General features: G+C 37.9%; 2 protein-coding genes across 12 annotated transcripts in view; both read right to left on the bottom strand.

Annotated features, from left to right (window-relative positions):
• Positions 1 to 4,883, bottom strand: part of ptk7b (protein tyrosine kinase 7b) — a 70,454-nt gene extending 65,571 nt beyond the window's left edge. For 2 of the 3 annotated variants that reach the window (XM_067525730.1, XM_067525748.1), the window contains exon 1: positions 4,233 to 4,883. In XM_067525730.1, coding sequence (XP_067381831.1) covers positions 4,233 to 4,263 — 31 coding nt within the window. In that variant the 5' untranslated portion in view covers positions 4,264 to 4,883. The remainder of the gene's footprint in view (positions 1 to 4,232) is intronic. The other variant, XM_067525738.1, reaches the window with a different exon arrangement.
• A 1,882-nt stretch (positions 4,884 to 6,765) lies between these two features.
• klc1b (kinesin light chain 1b) overlaps positions 6,766 to 19,665 on the bottom strand; it is a 23,976-nt gene continuing 11,076 nt past the window's right edge. For 4 of the 9 annotated variants that reach the window (XM_067525649.1, XM_067525630.1, XM_067525659.1 and 1 more), the window contains 12 exons: positions 19,457 to 19,544; positions 19,050 to 19,151; positions 18,311 to 18,484; positions 17,778 to 17,877; positions 16,495 to 16,547; positions 16,180 to 16,247; positions 15,191 to 15,299; positions 15,035 to 15,043; positions 14,593 to 14,745; positions 8,467 to 8,591; positions 8,264 to 8,321; positions 6,766 to 8,116 (listed from right to left, as the gene is read on the bottom strand). In XM_067525649.1, the coding sequence (XP_067381750.1) occupies positions 8,042 to 8,116; positions 8,264 to 8,321; positions 8,467 to 8,591; positions 14,593 to 14,745; positions 15,035 to 15,043; positions 15,191 to 15,299; positions 16,180 to 16,247; positions 16,495 to 16,547; positions 17,778 to 17,877; positions 18,311 to 18,484; positions 19,050 to 19,151; positions 19,457 to 19,544 (1,114 nt within the window). In that variant the 3' untranslated portion in view covers positions 6,766 to 8,041. Of the gene's footprint in view, positions 8,117 to 8,263; positions 8,322 to 8,466; positions 8,592 to 9,686; positions 11,686 to 14,592; positions 14,746 to 15,034; positions 15,044 to 15,190; positions 15,300 to 16,179; positions 16,248 to 16,494; positions 16,548 to 17,777; positions 17,878 to 18,310; positions 18,485 to 19,049; positions 19,152 to 19,456; positions 19,545 to 19,665 lie in introns of those variants that run through there. The other 5 variants (XM_067525668.1, XM_067525677.1, XM_067525685.1 and 2 more) reach the window with 4 other exon arrangements.

Below are 19,665 nucleotides of genomic sequence, written 5' to 3'. Positions count from 1 at the left end.
CATGAGCCAGCATGCATGTACCCCAACTCTCTCACACACACCAAAGTATATGGGCCATTAGGTGCAGTAATCACAGTTTAAAGTGAGTAGCTTGGTTGTCAGTTTTTCATTTATTTGGCTGTATTGACCACATAGAGCTAACAGGGGGCTACAGTGTTATTATGAATTGTGGTTAGTTTGATACAAACAATTCTGCGAGAATCAGTCGTTCCTGCACACATCAGCATTTATGCTTCTTACACAAGCACATGCCAAACATTCAAATTTAGAACTTCGAAGATACTCACCAAAAATCAACTAATAAGCCATCATAACTAATTGCATTTTATTATTCTTTCACCCCAGCCTAAGAGGGAATGTTGGGTTTGGCATTTAAAGATACATAATTTCAAAAATTACTCCAATCAATACATTTTACAAATGCTGTAAAGAAAATTATGAGTAAAATTAAGCATTTCCTTCTCTTAAGGCAGCAATTTGTTTTAGTAGAAAAATAAGTACAGTAAGGACAATTACAGCAAGAAAAAAAGACTGTTTATTTCTAATTTACTCCCTCTGTCTGTTGCATGTCCCCCTCCCCTTCTTGCTCTGCTCCAGTAACAATCCTTTAAGATGGTAGACCTAGATCAATTTCAGGGTCATGAGCTGGAAGAGGAGGGTGAGTTGATTTAGAAATGACAAGAACCCCAAATCTGAGAGGATGGGTAGCCTTGATTGTAACCTCAGAGAGCGCAAGAAGATCCTCCACTGGGACAAGAGACCTCTATAATGGACAGTGCAATCTGGACATAGTGACTAGGTGAAAACGAAGACTCAAGTTCAAAAGGCTTCACCCAAACCTGAAAAAACAATGTCTGATAAATGACCAGAAACAAGAGCCATAGGAGACCTGGAGCAATCCTCCCCCAACCTCACAACTTGTGTTACCAGTCAAACTGTCTGGTGAACCGGGTCTTATTATTTAACTCTATTCATCAGGCTTTGTTTTGCCCTGTGCTTTGTTTTGTTGTCACGCTCAGCCCCGGAAACCAGCCAACGTTGGCCATTCTTTAAAAACCCAGAAAAAAAAATTCTAATAAATATTTCTGCCACATAACAGCAGAGGTATTCGAACTAAAGCATAGCTAACTCAACTTTCTTTAACTTGCTATAATTAAAAAAACGTGTCAAACATGTAAAAAAGTGTCCTGTCTGTCATTAAAGATTAGAACGCTTTTTAACAGTTACAGTTATATTAAAACACGCTCTGAAAGCTCATTTTGACAACTTAAACTTGTAAAGCAATACATAGCAAAACATAAGTTTATTTAATCTCAACTACATTTCTATAATGGGTTGTATCAGTGTTTAGCACTTATAGAAACTACTATTTAATAAAAAGTCACAAACCAATTACACCAAACCGCTCATCAAAAATATGGAATCAGAAGAGCAAAGTACAATAAAAATGTTCTGGGCATGATTCAATTCAACTTTATTTATATAGCACCAATTCACAACAAATGCTATGGATGCTAAAATTTTAGGATGCAGAGTTGTATGTTTGTATAAATCCAATTCCTGCAGGACTACAGTGAAAAAGCAAACAAAACATCAAAAGTCACTGATGTGGTAAAAAAAAAAAACAGTATTGCTTAAAAGTTTTTTTTTTTAATAGGTTACCTTTTATTTTATTTCATTTTTTTGGCCTTTCGGCTTATCCCGTGAGTTCAGGGTCACCACAGCAGATCGTTTGTCTGCATGTTGATTTGGCACAGTTTTTACCTATATGATGTATAAATACAGTTATAGGAGTTTACCACATCAACAGATATGCACGAAAACATATCAATCTTATGCTGTGTTTTAGGCCATTTACCATCAGATCTCTTTAATAAAAAAAAGTAGTTTTTAATTTTAATGACTGGGTATTCTGAACTGCTGTTTCTAATTAATTCCAAGCCATGATACATTTCTGCATTTATTTGTCCTCACAAGTTCTCTGGCAACATACTGAATTCACAAAATCAAGACCAGTGTGCAGCCAAGCAGCCTACAGACACAGCCAGGTTAATAAGAGCCAATTGTATGGATTTTAAAATGAAGCAATGGCAGCTAGGAATGCCAACAAAGCATCCTGAAAAAAGCCCATGCTCAGAGATGCCCTCTGCTACACTGGAAACTGTGCAGATTAGCTTTTCAGACCTTTTGTCAGGAGCAAAGGAATTACCACTTTACGCATTACGCTTCTGCATATTAGTCACTTCCTGTATCCTGTACTTTTCTAGGCAAAACACCACCTGGATTTATTGACAGTAAAACTAATCCAATAGCCAAATCTAATAAAATCTGCTGTGTTGTTGTTTTAAAGTGGGTTGCAGAAGGACAAGGGAAGTTTGTTTGGAGGATATTTTATTACATGCCCCTAAACCATTACGAAGTGGATACTGTTTTATACACAGGCATCCAAATTATTACTGCTCTAGGAAACATAAAATGTAGACCTTCTCCAGCAATACAGTGAAAGATAATGATCGAAATAAATGGTCTGAGAAGAGATGTATGAAGGTTTTACTGAAATATTTCACTATTATCTCAGTTCCATTACAAGTCCGTCAATTTCTTCACATAAGTATTTGAGAGATATAAGGAAGGAAACTGGAATGTAAAAAAAAAAAAAAAAAAAAACCCCATACACACACTATGAGATGAAAAGGAAGTGTAGAAGTGATAGGTAGACAGATAGGGGAGATGCTGCATTAACATTATGGACATTAACTCCATAAGTGGCTTTCATCTGCTCTAAGAGCTGCTTCAGAGTGAGCTGCCACAAATAGAAACCAGATTGAGATACAGAAAAGTGAAGAGCTGTGCGGCAAAACAGGGTTACTATTGTGAACGAAAAACAAAAAAAATCTGTGTAAATATTTGACCACATTGGCCAGATCCTGCAGATCAGACAACCCTCCAGAAACATGGCGTGTTTGGTGTGGATAGCTTCATGTGGAAATAAAACCACTATTACATAAAAATGCGCCTTGTTCACAGCCATTTCTGCCCTTAACCAATTTTGAGAGAGAGCCCTTTCAAAAATAGGACATTTTCAAAGCGGGCAAAAATATGAGGCTGTCACGTACCTGGCTTAGCTCTATTCATACATCTTATAGACACAAGCCCGTAGCAGCCTCCACATCCCCTGCTGCCTGCGCACAGAGGACACATTCATCCCAAAGTGGGCACCATGAGGAGACTGGAGGGGGGCAGCAAGACACACTTCAACTAAAAGGAATTTTTTCAGCCACTTTGACTATCGTGGCTGTGTTGAAGGCACAGGAAAACACAATCTGCGTTTCAGTCTGCATGTGGAGATCAGATAAAAGTGACTCAGTTTTGACATGATGAGCGGTGAGTTAATGAACCTGATTTTTGGCAGGATACGAACAGAACTTAGGAGGGATCCTTTCATTACTTCACTCTCACCCCGCAGCTGAGGTTATGAACTTTAGGAGGCTTCAACAATGTGGGAGGCCGACGAGTCATGTTCCATTTGTCTTTTTCTAGCTCCCCTCTTTTGGATAACAGTCAGGCAGAAACATGGCACTGCTCTCCATCCATACATATGAATGGCACCCATAAAAGCATGCCAAGCTGGGGCTCAGAGAGGCAGTTTAAACTTGCAAAAAGAGAAGTATGATTATGATAATCAGACATGGTTTGTTTGAGAATAGAAATATACTCCTGGGAGGATGCCTTTAGTGATAGATGGAAATCAGCTATAACTCTGCCATCCCCCTGCTGCAGATGAGAGATTTAATTACAGTGTAACTAGAGTAATGTGCAAACAGACATGTTGCTGTATTGTGTTTTAAACAAAACAGAGCAATTTCTTTTCAACGGTATTTTCCCTCTTAAACTTCCCACTTAAGGGTATTTATATTTTCCCTTATTTCTCAAATACTTTTTAAGGGGAAAGTCTTCCTCTTAAAAAAAAAAAAAAAAAAAAAAAAAAATTCCCAGTTGTTGTTTTTGCCCCTAAAACTAGGGTTGATGGGGGGAAGGGAGGGGGTGTCTCCTTCCCCCACTGACCCCCCAAACAAAATGTACTTTTAGTTCTTTTACTTGCAACTTAACAGAAAGTGTCGTTAGACTTATACTTTTTTTACGCTATTTCAATCCTTTTTCTTGAATAAACAGAAATAAATGCATGTGAAAAGTGTACCGGTAAACTAATGTTAAATGAGCTTGTTACCAACCTTGGAGGCAGATAATACCGACGGCGTACATTGTATACTGCGGTGTCTCTCTCCTGTGGATCACCGCCGGGCTTCTCTTCCCTTCCCTCCGCCGGGTCTCGCTCTCTGCTGCGAGATCCACGACCGTCCTGGCGCTCGGCGGCTCCCCGGTGCTGCCTCTTCTCCGGCGTTTGCGGGAGAGACGAAGGGCGAACGAAGAGCGTCAAACCCAAAAAAATAAAAAATACCCGTGCGTCACCGTGTGCGTACAGGTGAGCTTACCCCGTTACCTGCGCAGGTCCCACGGGAAAACCTGGACGGCCTGCTTACCTGCTTGTTTTGGGAACTAGCGAGAACAAGCCAGGAGCATGTGGGAACCGACGCTTCGTGTTACAGGCCAAGCACACAAGCGACTCAACGAGTTCAGACTGAAGCCCCGCCGAAAGTTTGAAGCGAAGTTTCAATTCCCAGCTGGCTTACAGGACGGTAGGGCGGGTGGGAATTTGGGTCGTTATGGTTCATTACAAGCCGGTGTGTGTATGTGCGCGTGTGTGTGTAGCCGCCGTCTGCCGGAGTCCACAGCAGCCGTCTGTGGGGCCAGTTTCCTTCAACAAGACGGAGTTGGGCTCCGCGGTGTTTCCAAGTTGGCTTCTTCCCACCCTCGTTTTTTTTTTTTTTTTTTTACTACGTCAAAAGGCCTGAAACGATACGCTCGAGATCCGGTACGGACTTTCAAAATAATTGTAAAAACTGTAATTTCTTCCATAACTGAAGATCTTTTTTCTTCCATCACTAGAAAAAACAGTTAAAATATATTATAGTTTTCATATATTATCCCAGACAAATTTTGCTTCACCAATTTGTTAGCTTTGCTGATTTGTATGTTGTCATTTTATGACTTTCCCAATTTAATTGTTTTATTTATATGTTTTTAGTTTTAAATAAAATGTAAAAAATAAAAAAAGTAGAAACGATCCTTTAATTTTGAAATAAAAACGTTAAGCATCCTGCAGTAATCTGTGTAAATCTGGAAACTTGACGTGTATTCCCTCATTCCCTGTAGTACAGCTTCCGGTGGCGGTACCTGACCTGGGATAAGGAATGCAACACTGCGACCCCCTGGTTCAACTTGATCACTGTTTCTTTAAGTTGCAGTAAAGCTTTTAACACCGTGCAAATGGTTCAAAAATTAGAAATGAATTAGTCCTGCATCCAATAATACAATTTATATTAAACTGTTTTGTTGATGCAAAACTAGAAGAAAATATATACTTGACAATAAGAAAAATAAAACCATTGGTGCGTTGTAACTTAATAGTTAAACCAAAACTGGTTTATCATTTGTAATTTGTTGCTCTAATTTAGTTTCTCTGTCACTTCTGTTTTTGTATATTTGCATGTCCACCTTTTATTTTTTTTTAGTATCTAGAACACAGCAGTTTAGCACAACTCTGTATATAGACTTTCTTCTGCTTTACAGATGAATATTTTTAAGTTGCTCTATGCTACCTTTAAAATATCCCAGAGGTGTTTAGCTGGAGGTCAAGCAAGATGCTTGTCACTGTGAGTGTTTGCAGTGCATTTATCGTCATACTGGAATACTAATAAGTCATACTATCCTGACATGCTGTCCCGAGACTGTCAGGATATAAGTGAAACACCAATTTCCAAGGAAAGTCCTTGTGACACGTCAGACCCACTTTACCTGTCTTATAATGCAAAGTTGCGTAACTAATTAATTTTTCAAGGAGGGCCACTGAGCTCATAATTATTAGTAGTATGGTTGAGTTTGTTCCTCTCAACCACTGCTGCAACTATGTTTAAGCTTATCATCTGTAGTCCACTGATTCTTTAATCTGTTTTCACTGTTTACTCTATAGTTCTTGTTGTTCTATTATACATGTTGAGACTAATAGAATAAATAATTGTTAATAACATCGGTGGTTTTTCTTTAAAAGATATTATCAAAAAATCTCTGATAACTGCAGTCAAAGCAGCAGAAAACTCACTTTTAGTTTACACGTCCTGTGCATTTTCAATTTTGACAGGAAATACATGGCACAAACACAGTGAGTATTGCCAATGCTAATGCATTGGTCTCAGTACAAGGGCGTGGCAGAACTGTGTGTGTGGAGGACTGGTGCCATAGTGCTGTTGCAGCTGCCACCTGGATGATTGTGGCTGACAAGTGTGCAGCCAACCAGACAAAAAGATTAAAGGGTCAAAACAGTGTCAGTGAATGATAATGTTACTGAGGCAATCCTTAACGATACACAGCTTAAAAAAAAATAAACATTTTATGCATAGATTAACTAGCACCTTATTCTTGTTGATTTCCTGGCTTACAAGAAAACAGAATTGCTTCAGCAGGAGGTGGGAGTTGCAACCCGCACAGTTCTTTCATGTGAAGCTCTGAGGGCACAGTGTCGACTCTCATGCACTAATGAACTCTGCTACGTTGACGTGCTGTTTGGCTCTGAGACACCTGAGAGTAGGAGCATAACAGCTCTTGGTTTATAGAGATTCCTTCAGTCAGTCATACTGAATGTCACGATGACATGAATAGAAAACTGCCTTTATTTCTGAATTAACACCAGTAGTTATGACACATCTAACCATTTTAAGAATCACATCAAACAGATGTACATTGCACTCTATCCCTGCTAATCATCTGGATTGGATTCTATGATCTGTAAAGTTATGATTTGAATCTGTTATATTACAAAGGATGAGAGGAAAACAAGTAAAACACTGAAAATCCCCCCCAATTAATTACAAGATATTCCAGTTTTTTTTAAATTTCATTAAAAATGGTCAAAGACAGAAGACACCCATCTGAGGATTGTGCAAAAGTTATTATCTAGATATGTATGTAATCACTTTAAACATTAAAGAAACACTATTGCATGGCAACAGAGATCAATCAGGATGAATTAAGTGGCCTACTTCAGTCTAATTCTTTTATACACCTTAAAAAGTTCATGTTTCATGGCTGTGTTTTCAGCACTCTTGAGACCAAACATGGCCCAAAGATTATACCTGTGTTTCTTATGCAATGGAAAAAAACTAGTGCAGGAAAGTACAGTTGGATCTCAAAACTGTAGAGGATAAAGCAGCATTCTTTTCAATTTTAAAGTTTTGACTTAGTCTTAACAAGTTAGACATTAAAAATTAACAACTCAAATCATGTCAGTAGGATAAATATTTCAACCTGTTTTCCAAGGCTTTTATCAACATCTTACATAGCAAATAAATCTCAAAAGACAAATGTATAACCATTAAAATGAAAATTGAAAAAAAAAAATTTAAGTGTAATCATATCAACTTTACATTATGTCATTTGAAACCCAACAGACATTTTTCCTTTTTTACATGTAGAAAAATATCTAATCTGTACTAATAAAATAAGGAATGGCACAGTAACACACACACACACACAAAAAAAAAAAAAAAATCAAAGCAACATGAGGAAAAGACATGTGACTGGTTAGGCAACAGATCAAGCGAAAGTGCAGAACGACTGTGTGATTAAGGGAAGAAATAAGGTATAGTTTCTTGGCAACACTTAGGAGGCACAGATGTGATGCTGAAATGAGGAATATAATGAGGGAAATACAGCAATCTGCCTGTGGGAGACCAAAAGCAAAGTGTCAACTGTTGTGGATCTCACAGAAAAAGAATCCTTTAGATTTTGATGCAAAGACGTTTAGTAAGGCTGATTGGGTATTAGGTATCAGGTAATGTTATTAGTGATTTTTGTTTAAAGGAATAAGCCTCCTCAGGTTGGTGAACAGATCAGCTGATACAAAAGCCACCTGTCCACCTCCTGCTCAGTTTCCAGTGTAGAGATCCACTGTGCTGGAGCTCAGACCCCGGCTCTCTCTGAAATTACTGCTTCCTCGAGTCTGACAGGGAAACGGGAGCAGGGAAAGAGAACAAAGATGCAGAAGATAGAAGTTTTGAACATGAAGGTTAGGACATAAAAATGTTTCCAATTCCATGCATTCATTTAATTACATTTTAAAAAGTTGTTTGTACAAATTGCTCCTCACCTGGAACTGGTCATCACTGGTTTTATTCAGGTAATTCAAGGAAGCAGCTCGCTTCATGCTGTAGAAAGATTTTTTAAAAAGTTCTTAGAGCATATAAAATGAGGATAAAGTCAATACCCAAGAATCCACTTCTTTTCAAAGAGAGTGCAACTGTAACTTTAAGCGGCTGCTGTCCATCTTGACAGCATAACAACAGTTCTTACTTGGTGTTGCGAGGTTCAGGTGGTCCGTTGCCCTGCAGTTTCTTTACCAGCATCTCACTGCTGCGGCGTAAGACATCTCTGAGCTTCCCCAGAGAGCCGCTGCGCTGGAGGGTTCCACTACCGTCCTGCAGACACGTACACACTCATCACTCAAGCCATTCAGCAGTGATACTATGGAGGAAAAAACTCAACTGCAAATGAGTTTGCGCTTCTTTTAGCATTTGCAGAGGCCTGTTAGCATCTTAATTCTTGTATAAGCCTGTAATGTTATGAATGGTGTGTTACAGGTAGACAGTATGTGCATTTACATGAAATGACCAAATAAAAAGATTTTAAGAGTAAATATTTAGGTGATACTGGAATATTGCGCTAGATTGGGAAACTTATACAATTATTGATGACAGCATGCAAATGACGTTATCACTCTGTAACCATCAAGCACAATTAGCTATTACAACCTGCACAGGTAAACACAAATCCATCAAATGAGGCTTACTAGTATGAAGATGCAATTGTAGGCCGGTGGTTGTGTTGTGCGATTATTTGCCATCTACAGTTGGAGCTTAAATGATCATTAAATACAAACTGAAACTAGTCTTTGCAAAAACATTTTTAAAGTAAAAAGTTTTAGTTATCTCGCATATATATTTTGTCTTCTGTGATAGTGAAGTGAACAGTTGTATGTTGTGAAAACTCAAAAATGACACTGAAAAGTCACTTTAGATTTAAAATATTTTGACAGATATTTTTTACTATATTTTTACAGATCATATGATAAATTCATGATTCTACACTTACAGAATTATCAATGCTGAATATAATTTGATGCACATCCATCAGTAAGCAAAACCAGATATTCTTTGCAGAAAGGCCTTTTCATAATGTTATTTATCCATCCATCCATTCTTACATTTAAATGTTGTGTTTGTCACAGCAATCCTGCATAGTGTGAGTTCTAATAACTAACCAGTAAACACAGCATGTGTAGTTTTTTCTGGCTGCATAAAAAGCGTAAACAGTTGCTACTTGAAGTCTGATCATCATAATGCAGTACAGGCTTTATCACCAGCAGGGGAACTGTGGTGGGAATCTGAGTTTACAGGTAGCTATCTTAGAAAAAATACTTCCCTTCCAGTGAGTGGCTCTGCAATCAGAAGAAATATAACATTCTGTTTCCACTGATAAATTGTCTCCATCCGATGTAGAGAAAAGACAAAGTGTCACAAATGAAAAACTTTATTTGAGAATACCAACAAGTGTTGATGCAATAATCCTCACAATGCAGAACGGTAAATATAATGCAGTCCTACTTACTAAGATAGTGCTTATAGACCTTACCATTTATATTCTTCCACTTGAGAAAACTGAAGTCACACTATATATGCCAAGAATAGACAGTTCAATAAATAAGCATTCCACTAACACAACAATATTGTCATAATTATGCCATGAACATATTCTTTTGTTTTGAGTTGCATTAGAAGTATAGGTGTATTTATTGGAAGGAATGAAGACTCAAGGCATGTAGCATACTGAAAAGCCGTATAGTGAATGCACTTGTAAGAATTATAAATAAATACAGCCTACAATTACACTTCCAAGATGTTAAAGTCAATTTACATTCAGTTAGTTAAACATCTGAAATAACATGTTGATTTTGAGGAAACACTCACACTGTACTTCTGGCCCTTAAAAACATGATTCACCAAAGTGACAATGTTTATTTGCAAACAACTGTTAAGAAAAAAAATGGCAACACACTCCATTAAGCTTTGTGTTCAAAATACATTTTTCATAGCCAGAGTGGTCACTGTGACTGTACCGCCAAAACACACACAAATACACACTAAAACTACAGTGGAATCAAGGCTTCCATTGAATTAGAACACTATTACAGCACGAAATAAAAGGCAATTTTGGGAGTTTATGTCCATTATTTCAAAATGATTTAGCAGCCTCTCAGTTGTCATATTGACTTTACAGCAATGGCTAAAGTTAATGCTAATTCCCTTTATAAATGCAAGAAACGGTGTACATATTGTTCAGGGCAGAGAATAATCTATCAAACCAAGGACACTGGAGCCATTAAGGACTACTCGAAAAATAAATTGCCATGGCAACAACAGGTTTCTATGATCTGACCAAACTGTTGTCAGGTTTGGCCTGAATGACGCTCTGGTCTTTCACAGCACATAGCACTATGGCATTGTTGACACACTGCTGCCTTAATATTCAGCCACAAAATAATCAAAATGGAAAAAAAAAACAAAAAAAAAACATACAAAATTAAAATGAATCAGAAATAGATCTATAAAAACAAAATAGCAATGTTCCTTTCTTACTTTCTGCAAACTAGGCTGAAGACAATAAAAAAGTTTTTGTAAATATCCTGGTTAGCATGTGCAACTTTGCAGTACCATCAATTTCGGATTTGATCGTAGGCATTAGTTTAAATTGAAAACATACATTATGGCGATAAAAAGATAACTTAAAAAAATTAACTAATGTGGCTAATTACAGGCACCAATTTGGAAGCTAATCTTCACTCAAACAGACTGAGGGTTTTCAAAGCAACAAGAAGTTTAGACTTGGACCAAAGCAACTATGGGACTGAATTTTTTCGGATTATTCTGTTTATAAATAATAACTTTCGGGAGGCTAAGCTGTGGTCATAGGTGAAGCTGATCCTCAAAATCTTTTAGCATTAACTTTAGGTTAAAATGTACAATTTCAACTTTTCTGCTCCTCTATCTAGCCAAATAAATTTACTATATATGCACATAAGAAAAACTAGAATTCGGTGTTCAATTTGGTAAGAAAAGAAAAATGTGTGAGTGACATCCTCACAGGAAAAGATTACATACACAATTTTTTTTTTTTTTATGTTAAGTGAGGAAAAAGACTTGAAGTAACGATTTTTGACACTGTGGACAACACAGGGTTAGTTAGAGGAAAGAACTGGGAGAGTGAATGAAAGAGGGGGGAAAAACAGAGCAGAGTGAGAAGACCAAACGTCCCATCAGTTTTAAGTTGAACAGGGGACAAAGGTGATAACCAGGAGGGGCTTTCTGAGTCTCTGCCCGAGGCGACACCAGGAATGGTAGAGGAGCTGTTGTATTGTTGGGACAGAGAAGGCCAGAGGGAACGACAACACACATCCTTTTGCTATTGTATTGGGGAAGGAGAGAAGGATGGAGGAATAATCTTGATGGCTTAGGCCTGATAAAAAGAGAAAGAGACAAACAGACAAAAACAGCACACATTGTAAGATTGAGAACTCTGAGGTTCGGCTTCCTACTCTTAACACCTATGTGCTGACAAACCTGATCTGCACCATTTTCAACTTCAGTCCTGTACGTAGTTTTATTAACTACTGCAGTTTAAAATCTGCATTTGGGTTTTGTCAACCCAAGCTGAGGGATCCTACACAACAAAACATGAGAACTGAATAGCACAGAAGCTGGGCTTCTGTTTGAAAAATTAAAGCTGTCTCAGAAACTGCAGCACAGTAAAAGACGCAAGTCACTGATGGAGTAAGTCAGTGGCTGCAGTCTCTGTGACTCAGCTGTCACTCTTCTCTGGGAACCAAAAACTCTGGACTCGGCACACTGCAGGTAGCCAGTGACCGTGCACTGCAGGCACGACCAAAAAGCTACAGCTACAAGCATTGGCACTGAAAGTGGCAAATTTATAAAGCTACTTCATTAATCACAAATGGGATTGAAATTAGAAGATCTCTAGGAACAGTAGTTAGAATTAAAAAAATCCTTCATAAACTTCCCTAATCACATTGCCTTCTAATGAATAATGTAAAAATAATCTTAATGCTTTAATACAAGCCACTGCTGCCATCCTTTCTATAATCTGCCTTTTTTATTCTGTCCCTATATTTTGACCCACCCAAGCATATTTGTAGAATGAGAGTTCAAGAGGGAGAGTACAATCCACTGAGTAAGAAAAGGAAATCTGATTGACAGGCTGATTGGTTGTCATGGCAATAGTAATCATAGAAGAGGTCAGTGTTGCACAGAGAAGGAAAAAGACAAGGGACAAAATCTAGAAAACATGCAAGTTAACAGGCAGCACACTGAAGCGTCTAGCCAAGAGCACAGAGCAATTGCAGATACGTAGATGCACAAAAACACACACACTTACAATTAATTAACCTGAACAAAATTACAAATTTGCAGGTAGTTGTCATCTCCTCACTGTTGTCTACAGCTAGTGAATCCACACAGACTAATAAAGTGAACTCATGTAAAATGACACTTAGTTTCCAACTATATGATTTATTAACAAAACAGTTATGTAATGAAATACCATTCCAGTCTCTCTGTGACTTATCAGATTTTCTGAGAGGAGAGTGAAGACATGTTTAGGCAAGAATATATATTAGGTAAGTTATATGTCGGCTATGCTCCATCATACCTTGTAGTTGCAGTTATGTATTTGCAGTATTTTAGTTGAATGGATGGATGGCATTTGTTACACAATATTTTTGTCAAAGGCTCAAAGGTTTTGTGACAAAGTAAGTTTCAGAAACAAACTTAAAAGCATGAGAATGACGTGAGTTTATGCTGTTTTTACTACATTTTATTTCTACTGCTGCAGCTGTGGTAATAATATGCTGGCACATGCACAACATTCCTCTGCATCTAGTGCTTCAAAAGAGAGATGGGTGCAAACCTGGATGAATATGCAAGTTGTTGAATTTGCTGGAATGAATTTGCAATAGGATTTAAGTAGCTGTTTTACACATATGAACATATGTGTAAAGAATCATTCACATTCACACAATTATAAGCAAACAAAATCCAACCTTTCTACATATTCTTACTCAGAGAGCAGCAGACAAAGTGTTAACAGGCATTTCTCAACCATGTCAAAACACTGTTAAGACACGTGGTCCATTAGTGTGCACATTAAGAGTGAGCTCAGCAGGCTGGCTTTGCTACATGCATGTTTGGACTAGGCCGGAGCAGGGGAGGGTGGGGTTGCACTTAAGTGAGGGAAGAGGCACAGGCTCAGAAGAGGCCTCTCTGCTGGCACAGTTCTGCTCTCTGACTTATATAAACCTCACCAGAGGGCTTCTCTTAGCTGACTATGGTCAGAGCTGACTATCAGCTTTTCACAACCAGTGAGTTAGAGAAATAAAAGCCCTGCAGTGAAATGAATGTTGCGATTGTTGGGCCTAGTAAAATACAACCAGAGAGGTTATTATTATTATTATTGAGGAATTAAAACAGCAGGACTAAATATTAAATAGCAATAATCTATACTACTGAACATCAAAATCAATTTAGAAATTCTCTCATTTCTGTTTAATGATAGGAAAATGAGACATTAGAGATTTAGATTATAATTTATTATAGTATTACAGTGAGTCCCACAAATACAAATTTAATATGTTGCCGGAGCGCCAGAGACTGAGCCTGTGCCTTGTTTTTACTTGTTCCTCTTCTGCAAAAGCATTATTAGCAAAACGGCTACCTAATAAAACGATACACTTAAATTTTATTGTCAGGCACTGAACAAAAAATATGAAGTCTGAAGGAAAACTTAGATGCTATCAAAACAAGGGGTCAGCATGCCAAGACACCCAATCAGCTTTCCATTTAGCATAGGAAGGATGTGGTGCTGTGGATCTAATGGGAGTTGATGGACTGGTACAGATATAGTTCTGTCAGCAAGCAAATAAAGAACCAGGAATGAGCAGCTGCCCGCCCAAAAGGTGCGATCCAAAAATCATTTTGTGAGAAAGCAAGTTGAGCACCTTGGACTTTTGTTTCTGTAATAACACTTTTATACTATGATGATGTGCGACACTGACATCAGAAACAGGTTATGCAGGAATGCCTAATCTGTGCTTTTGTGCAGTTCAAACTTCCTGTGAGATGAACTCTCTAGTGAGCCTTCCTGATGGTTCTGATAATTTAGGTAAAGAAGAGTTAGACTTCTGCTAATTATAAGTCCCAGCTTCATAATTACTGGTCATTTTACTAAAAAGCTAAAAGCCTGTTTCATAGAAGTTTCTGTACCAGTCCAGTCTCTCTGATGTTGCACCACTTTGTTCTTCTTGTGAGGTTACTGGCCATGTTAACTATATTATAGTGGATATGTACTCACCCCATTCCACTCCACGCCCATACTCACTTCCTCGCCAGTCTCAGAACCGCTTTCATACTTAACGCTGGTCAGACTGTCTCTGCTCCTTCGCCTGTCTCCCTCTGGATCCTTTAGGATCTCTACCACACGTGTCTGGTGGATGGGATCAATGCCCTGATGGGAATGAAACACACAAAGTATGAAACACAAACAAAGAAGCAAAAGGAACACATTATAATTAGAAAGAACACAGACATAATCATAAGCTAGTGAATATGAGTGAGGATTGCAAATTATATGAATTTGACTGAATTAGAATACGTTTCCTGTGTCCATTGACAGTATTGTCGCAACCAACACAGAAATATTGAAAGATTTAAATGTGAGATGGGAGTGATGTTAGGGGAGAAAGTGAAGGGGTGAAGTCTCTATGGGGGCTATCAGTTAGAGACAAACCACTTACTGTGTTGCTCTGGATCCATAGCAATGTAGAGAGAGGGAAAGAAATATCATGAGATTTGCTGTCCTAACAGGGCAACATATTTCAGAACTGATAACAGCTACAAATAAAATATCTTAATGCAGAAATTGTAATTTTCAGTTAACTAATGCAGCTGACCTGCTTGCGAGACCTCACAGCACACTCTTCTAAGGTTTCAGCAGCCTCTAGCTTGCCCTGTCTGCGGTACAGGGCCCCAAGGTTCCTCAGGGTGGTGTTCACTGTGGGGCTGGACACAGAAGATACAAGCAGAAGAATGTTTTTCCAAAGGAAATATGAGGAAAAAACATTGTGTACTATACCACAAGAAACATTTATGCCCAGGAGGACTTTGTGTGTTTTTGTTTTCCATTCCAAGTAAAACATATATATACACACACACATATATATACACATACATATACATATACATATATATATATATATATATATATATATATTTTCTTTGACCTTTTGGCTTATCCCATGAGTTCAGTGTCACCACAGTGAATCATATTCCACATGTTGATTTGGCACAGTTTTTATGCTGGATGCCCTTCCTCACGCAACCCTCCCCAATTTGTACCGGGCTTGGACCAGCACTGCACAACCCGGTAGAATCCCCCCAGATTGTCAATCTGCAAAACTGATCAAGCTGTGTCAAAGAAGAATGGCATAAACTTGCAGTGTCCAGATTTGTAAGCCTGATTGAGACCTATCCACACAGACTCCGTGCTGTGATTCCAAAAGTGCAACTACCAGATATTGACCTGAAGGGGGTGAATATTTATGCAAACACTTATTTCAACTTACATATTTTTTATTTAATTGACATTACTTTGTAGAAATTTGTTGTAACTCTGACATTAATGAGTTATTTTTCTGAAATAGTTTTTTCAAAGTCGCCAACTTATATTGATTGATTTATAATGTCAATAATGATTGAAACATCCAAAGGGATGAATACTTTTAATAGGCACTGTTTATGAAAATATAGCAAACTGAGAATGCTTTCTATAGTACATTAATGCTAATATCTGTAAAAAGAATAATTGTAATAATTGTTTCACCACTTTTTTATGAGTCTTTATAACCAAGCTATAAAACCTGCTTATCAGTCTCTGCCTCACCTGTTGACTTTGCAGGCTTTGTACCAGCCTCCGTACTCTCCGTAGGGAGTGTTGTCCCTGTGCTTGCCCTGGAAGTAAAAAAGGAAAAAGAAAAAGTGTGAGAAAGGGAGTGGTGTAAACTGGTTCAGTAGCATTTTTCTTATCTTTACATGTCAAACCTATGACCTGTCAGAGTTCTTTTGTTTTTGAAGGATAAGACTGTATTACACTTTCCAGGAAGTTAAATAAGTCTCAAAGTCTTTTTTTTTTTTTTTTTTTTTTTACAAATTTTACCTTTTTTTTGTCTAAAAGGCATGATTACACAAATCTGTTCACCTTGCTCATCTCCTCTCTTTCCTCTGCATGCATCCAGATGGGCTTGTTCTCAGCTGTAGAGAGAGAAAGACGACGGGGCAACACACAGTACAACAGGTTGATCAGAGATATTATTCTCTATTATTCTCTTTTTTTTCTCTTATTCTTTTTTTTTTACTGCATTTATATATCTGGTGAATTCTGACTTCTGGCCTGGACACATCACAGTCTGTTTAACCAGAAGACTAAATATTTAAGAAAACTGTAAATAATATGAAGACTCAGCACAATATACTCTAGAACTTAAATGATTAGTCCCTCAGGGAATTAACAATGTTTCAACTGCAATAACTAATTAAACTAAATCCACCAACTCCACCCCCCTTAAAAAAGCTGTAATGCAATCAGGCATTGTGGGCCCCAACAATAACAGAAAGACCAGTGAAATCCTTGAGGGACTTGTTAATAATTAGTAAGCAGAAGTCTTAGAACTCTTTCCAAAATTAATAAAGAAATATATAGATCTTTCTGTACATGTACTACTGAATCAAAGATAAGAAAGCCTGACAAATATAAGCTAATCACGCCATTATGAATTTAGACAGATCTATATAAATACATAGAATTATGAATTATACCTTTGAAACTGCCAAATGTAATGTAACAAAAAAGGATATTCAACATTAACTGTTGCTGTGTTGTTTTCCCTTAACCTTTAATTCCCCAACAGGTTAAAAGCATCTAAGCACAATTGTCAAGTTAAGTGACACATAAAACAATGAACCTCTCTGAAATTTGTGCTTCAAACTAGTGAATTATGTTGAGTCACTTTCATCTGTTTTTCAAAATAGTCAATCCAATCCTCAGAACAAAGCCATCGAAAAAGTTATCCTTAAACTAAAAAGAGAAGGAAATTACAGGTTTTCATTTTTTAGACAAGCAAACTATTTTATTAAATGGTTCTTAAAAGATTCTTTTAGTCCTCTGGATGACAAATGTTGGCACCAGGCTTAGAACATCGTCCACTTTTTAACCATCTGCCCATCATTGACTTTGCTTGCTGGTATGGAACAAACAGTAGGTGAAAAGATAAGACAATGGTGGAAGAAATCTGAATTATATATGTAATGTATATATTTTGAGAGGAAGATAATATTCCACATTTTCACTTAAAATAACTTTGATTTTTTTTCAACGTGTTTGTGGGTTGATGGAAACAAGAATTATCAACCCAGGAAGAATTAGTTAATATTTTCAAGTTCTGCCATAAAGCATAGGCTGCAATATTGACTATGAGGCCTTACCATCAACAGATCCAAACTCCTTCTCATGAGCGCGAGTCAGAATCTCTTTGTACAGAATCTCAGCCTCCTTGTATTTCCCTTGTTTGAGAAAGCATGATGCCTGATGAAGAAAAGTAAATTCAAGCACAGTTCAGTGTTGGATCGAACCAACTCAGAATGTGACACAGCTGGAGAAGTCAGTCTACATATTTTTTCCTGCATGCTGTGTCTTATGAAAAATAATATAGTACCACAGACCCTCACTTGTTGTATACCTATAGCCCCTCTATCATCATGGAGACAGGACAGAAGCAGAAAGAAAAAAAAAGGCCTTGAAACACATTTCAAAGGAAAGCTATGCAAGCAGAAAGCAGTTACAGCTTGTATGCTCAACACCCCACACAGCCCAACAGAACAAATGAGTGTTTTGCTCAATAAAAGTACACTCTCCCTGTGTCTACTCCAGTACATTCCAAGGTCGATAGGGACCATGTTTCTTGTCAAAATTACTAGTATGTCAAAAGAAAGTGCTAAGTTCATGAGGTAACTCTCACCAGGTTGTTCTTGGTTTTGGCTACATTGGGATCATCTGGGCCCAGCCTACATTCGTAGATCTCCAGGGCACGGCAGTAGTAGTACTCCACCTCCTCATACTTGCCCTGGTTCTGACACAGCAGAGCCAGGTTGTTGAGCTGTTTGGCAACATCTGGGTGGTCTTTCCCCAGGACCTGGAAATTGAAATCAAGAATTAAAGGTTATGAATTTAATTTCAGCTCGTCTTTGCCTCAGTTGGCCCCCTTTCACAGCTCTCCCTTTTCCATTTCCATCCCCTCTTGCTGTTTTCACAGACAACAACTCTGCTTGCTGCAGGCCCTCAGGAGATCTAATAAAAGGCTGAATGATCAATAGAGAGGGTACAGAATAGAGTTTTCAGGTAAAGACACACTGTACCCTGCTGAACCCTGCAGTTTTGTCAGTTCTCCTTTCTATTTCCTGCCTTGTTCCCCAAACGCCTGCTATCCATTTCAGCTGTGCTCTCAATTAAACCCTCAAATTCCCCACTGATGCAGGAATGGCACCCAGCAAAAACAGTGCAGACCATTTAAGAAAATGATTTGCTCTTTTCCCTATTTATAGCAGCTAGTGTTACAGTATGTGCAAATGACATTTTGGAAATATTACCACTGTTAATTACTTTATTCCAATGAGATAATTTTTCAGTTTAATGTTCAAATGAAGCCTTGATAGCAGTGTAGGCTGTTCTGCTGGTGCAATTCAGGGATAATGGCCTACCTTTTCTCGTATCTCCAGAGCCCTCTTACACAGAGGTTCGGCCTCCTTGTACTTCCCCCTCTTTCCATACAGCACAGCCAAGTTGTTCAGCGTTGCGGCAACCTGAACATACAGAGAGACAACCTATATAAGACCACTTATGCCTTTCTCTGCTTTGCTTTGATCTTTACAGCTAAAACTGGCTTCAATATCAGAACCCAATTCACTGTTGTCGAATCTAAAGAACTCTTTTTTTTTTAAAAGAACTCAAAACCACCTGGTTTACACAAAAGAAGTCATCTGGCTTTAAGTTTACATTTCTCCATGCAAATTGTCCTGTATATTTGTTCGATCAAACACTACGTGATTATGTAATCTCTAACAATGGATGTGTCCAGATTATCACATGATTCACATGATAGTCTTACAGCAGGATGGTCTTTGCCCAAGGTTTTCTCTCGGATGGAGAGAGCGTCATTGAGCAGATGGGCTGCCTCTTTGTATTTGTTCTGATCCCTGCATGAAACATTGAGAGACAACACAGTGTAATAAGACTAAACATTTCTTGTTCTTAATAAATTTGTAATATCACAAGCAACAGAAGTAACTAAAGGTGTTGTGAGTTTTTTTATTTCCA

The sequence above is a fragment of the Channa argus genome, chromosome 1 (assembly GCF_033026475.1).
Source record: "Channa argus isolate prfri chromosome 1, Channa argus male v1.0, whole genome shotgun sequence".
Taxonomy (NCBI): Eukaryota; Metazoa; Chordata; class Actinopteri; order Anabantiformes; family Channidae; genus Channa; species Channa argus.
Note: the sequence above shows the minus strand (reverse complement) of the source record. Positions and strands in the feature narration are given on the sequence as shown.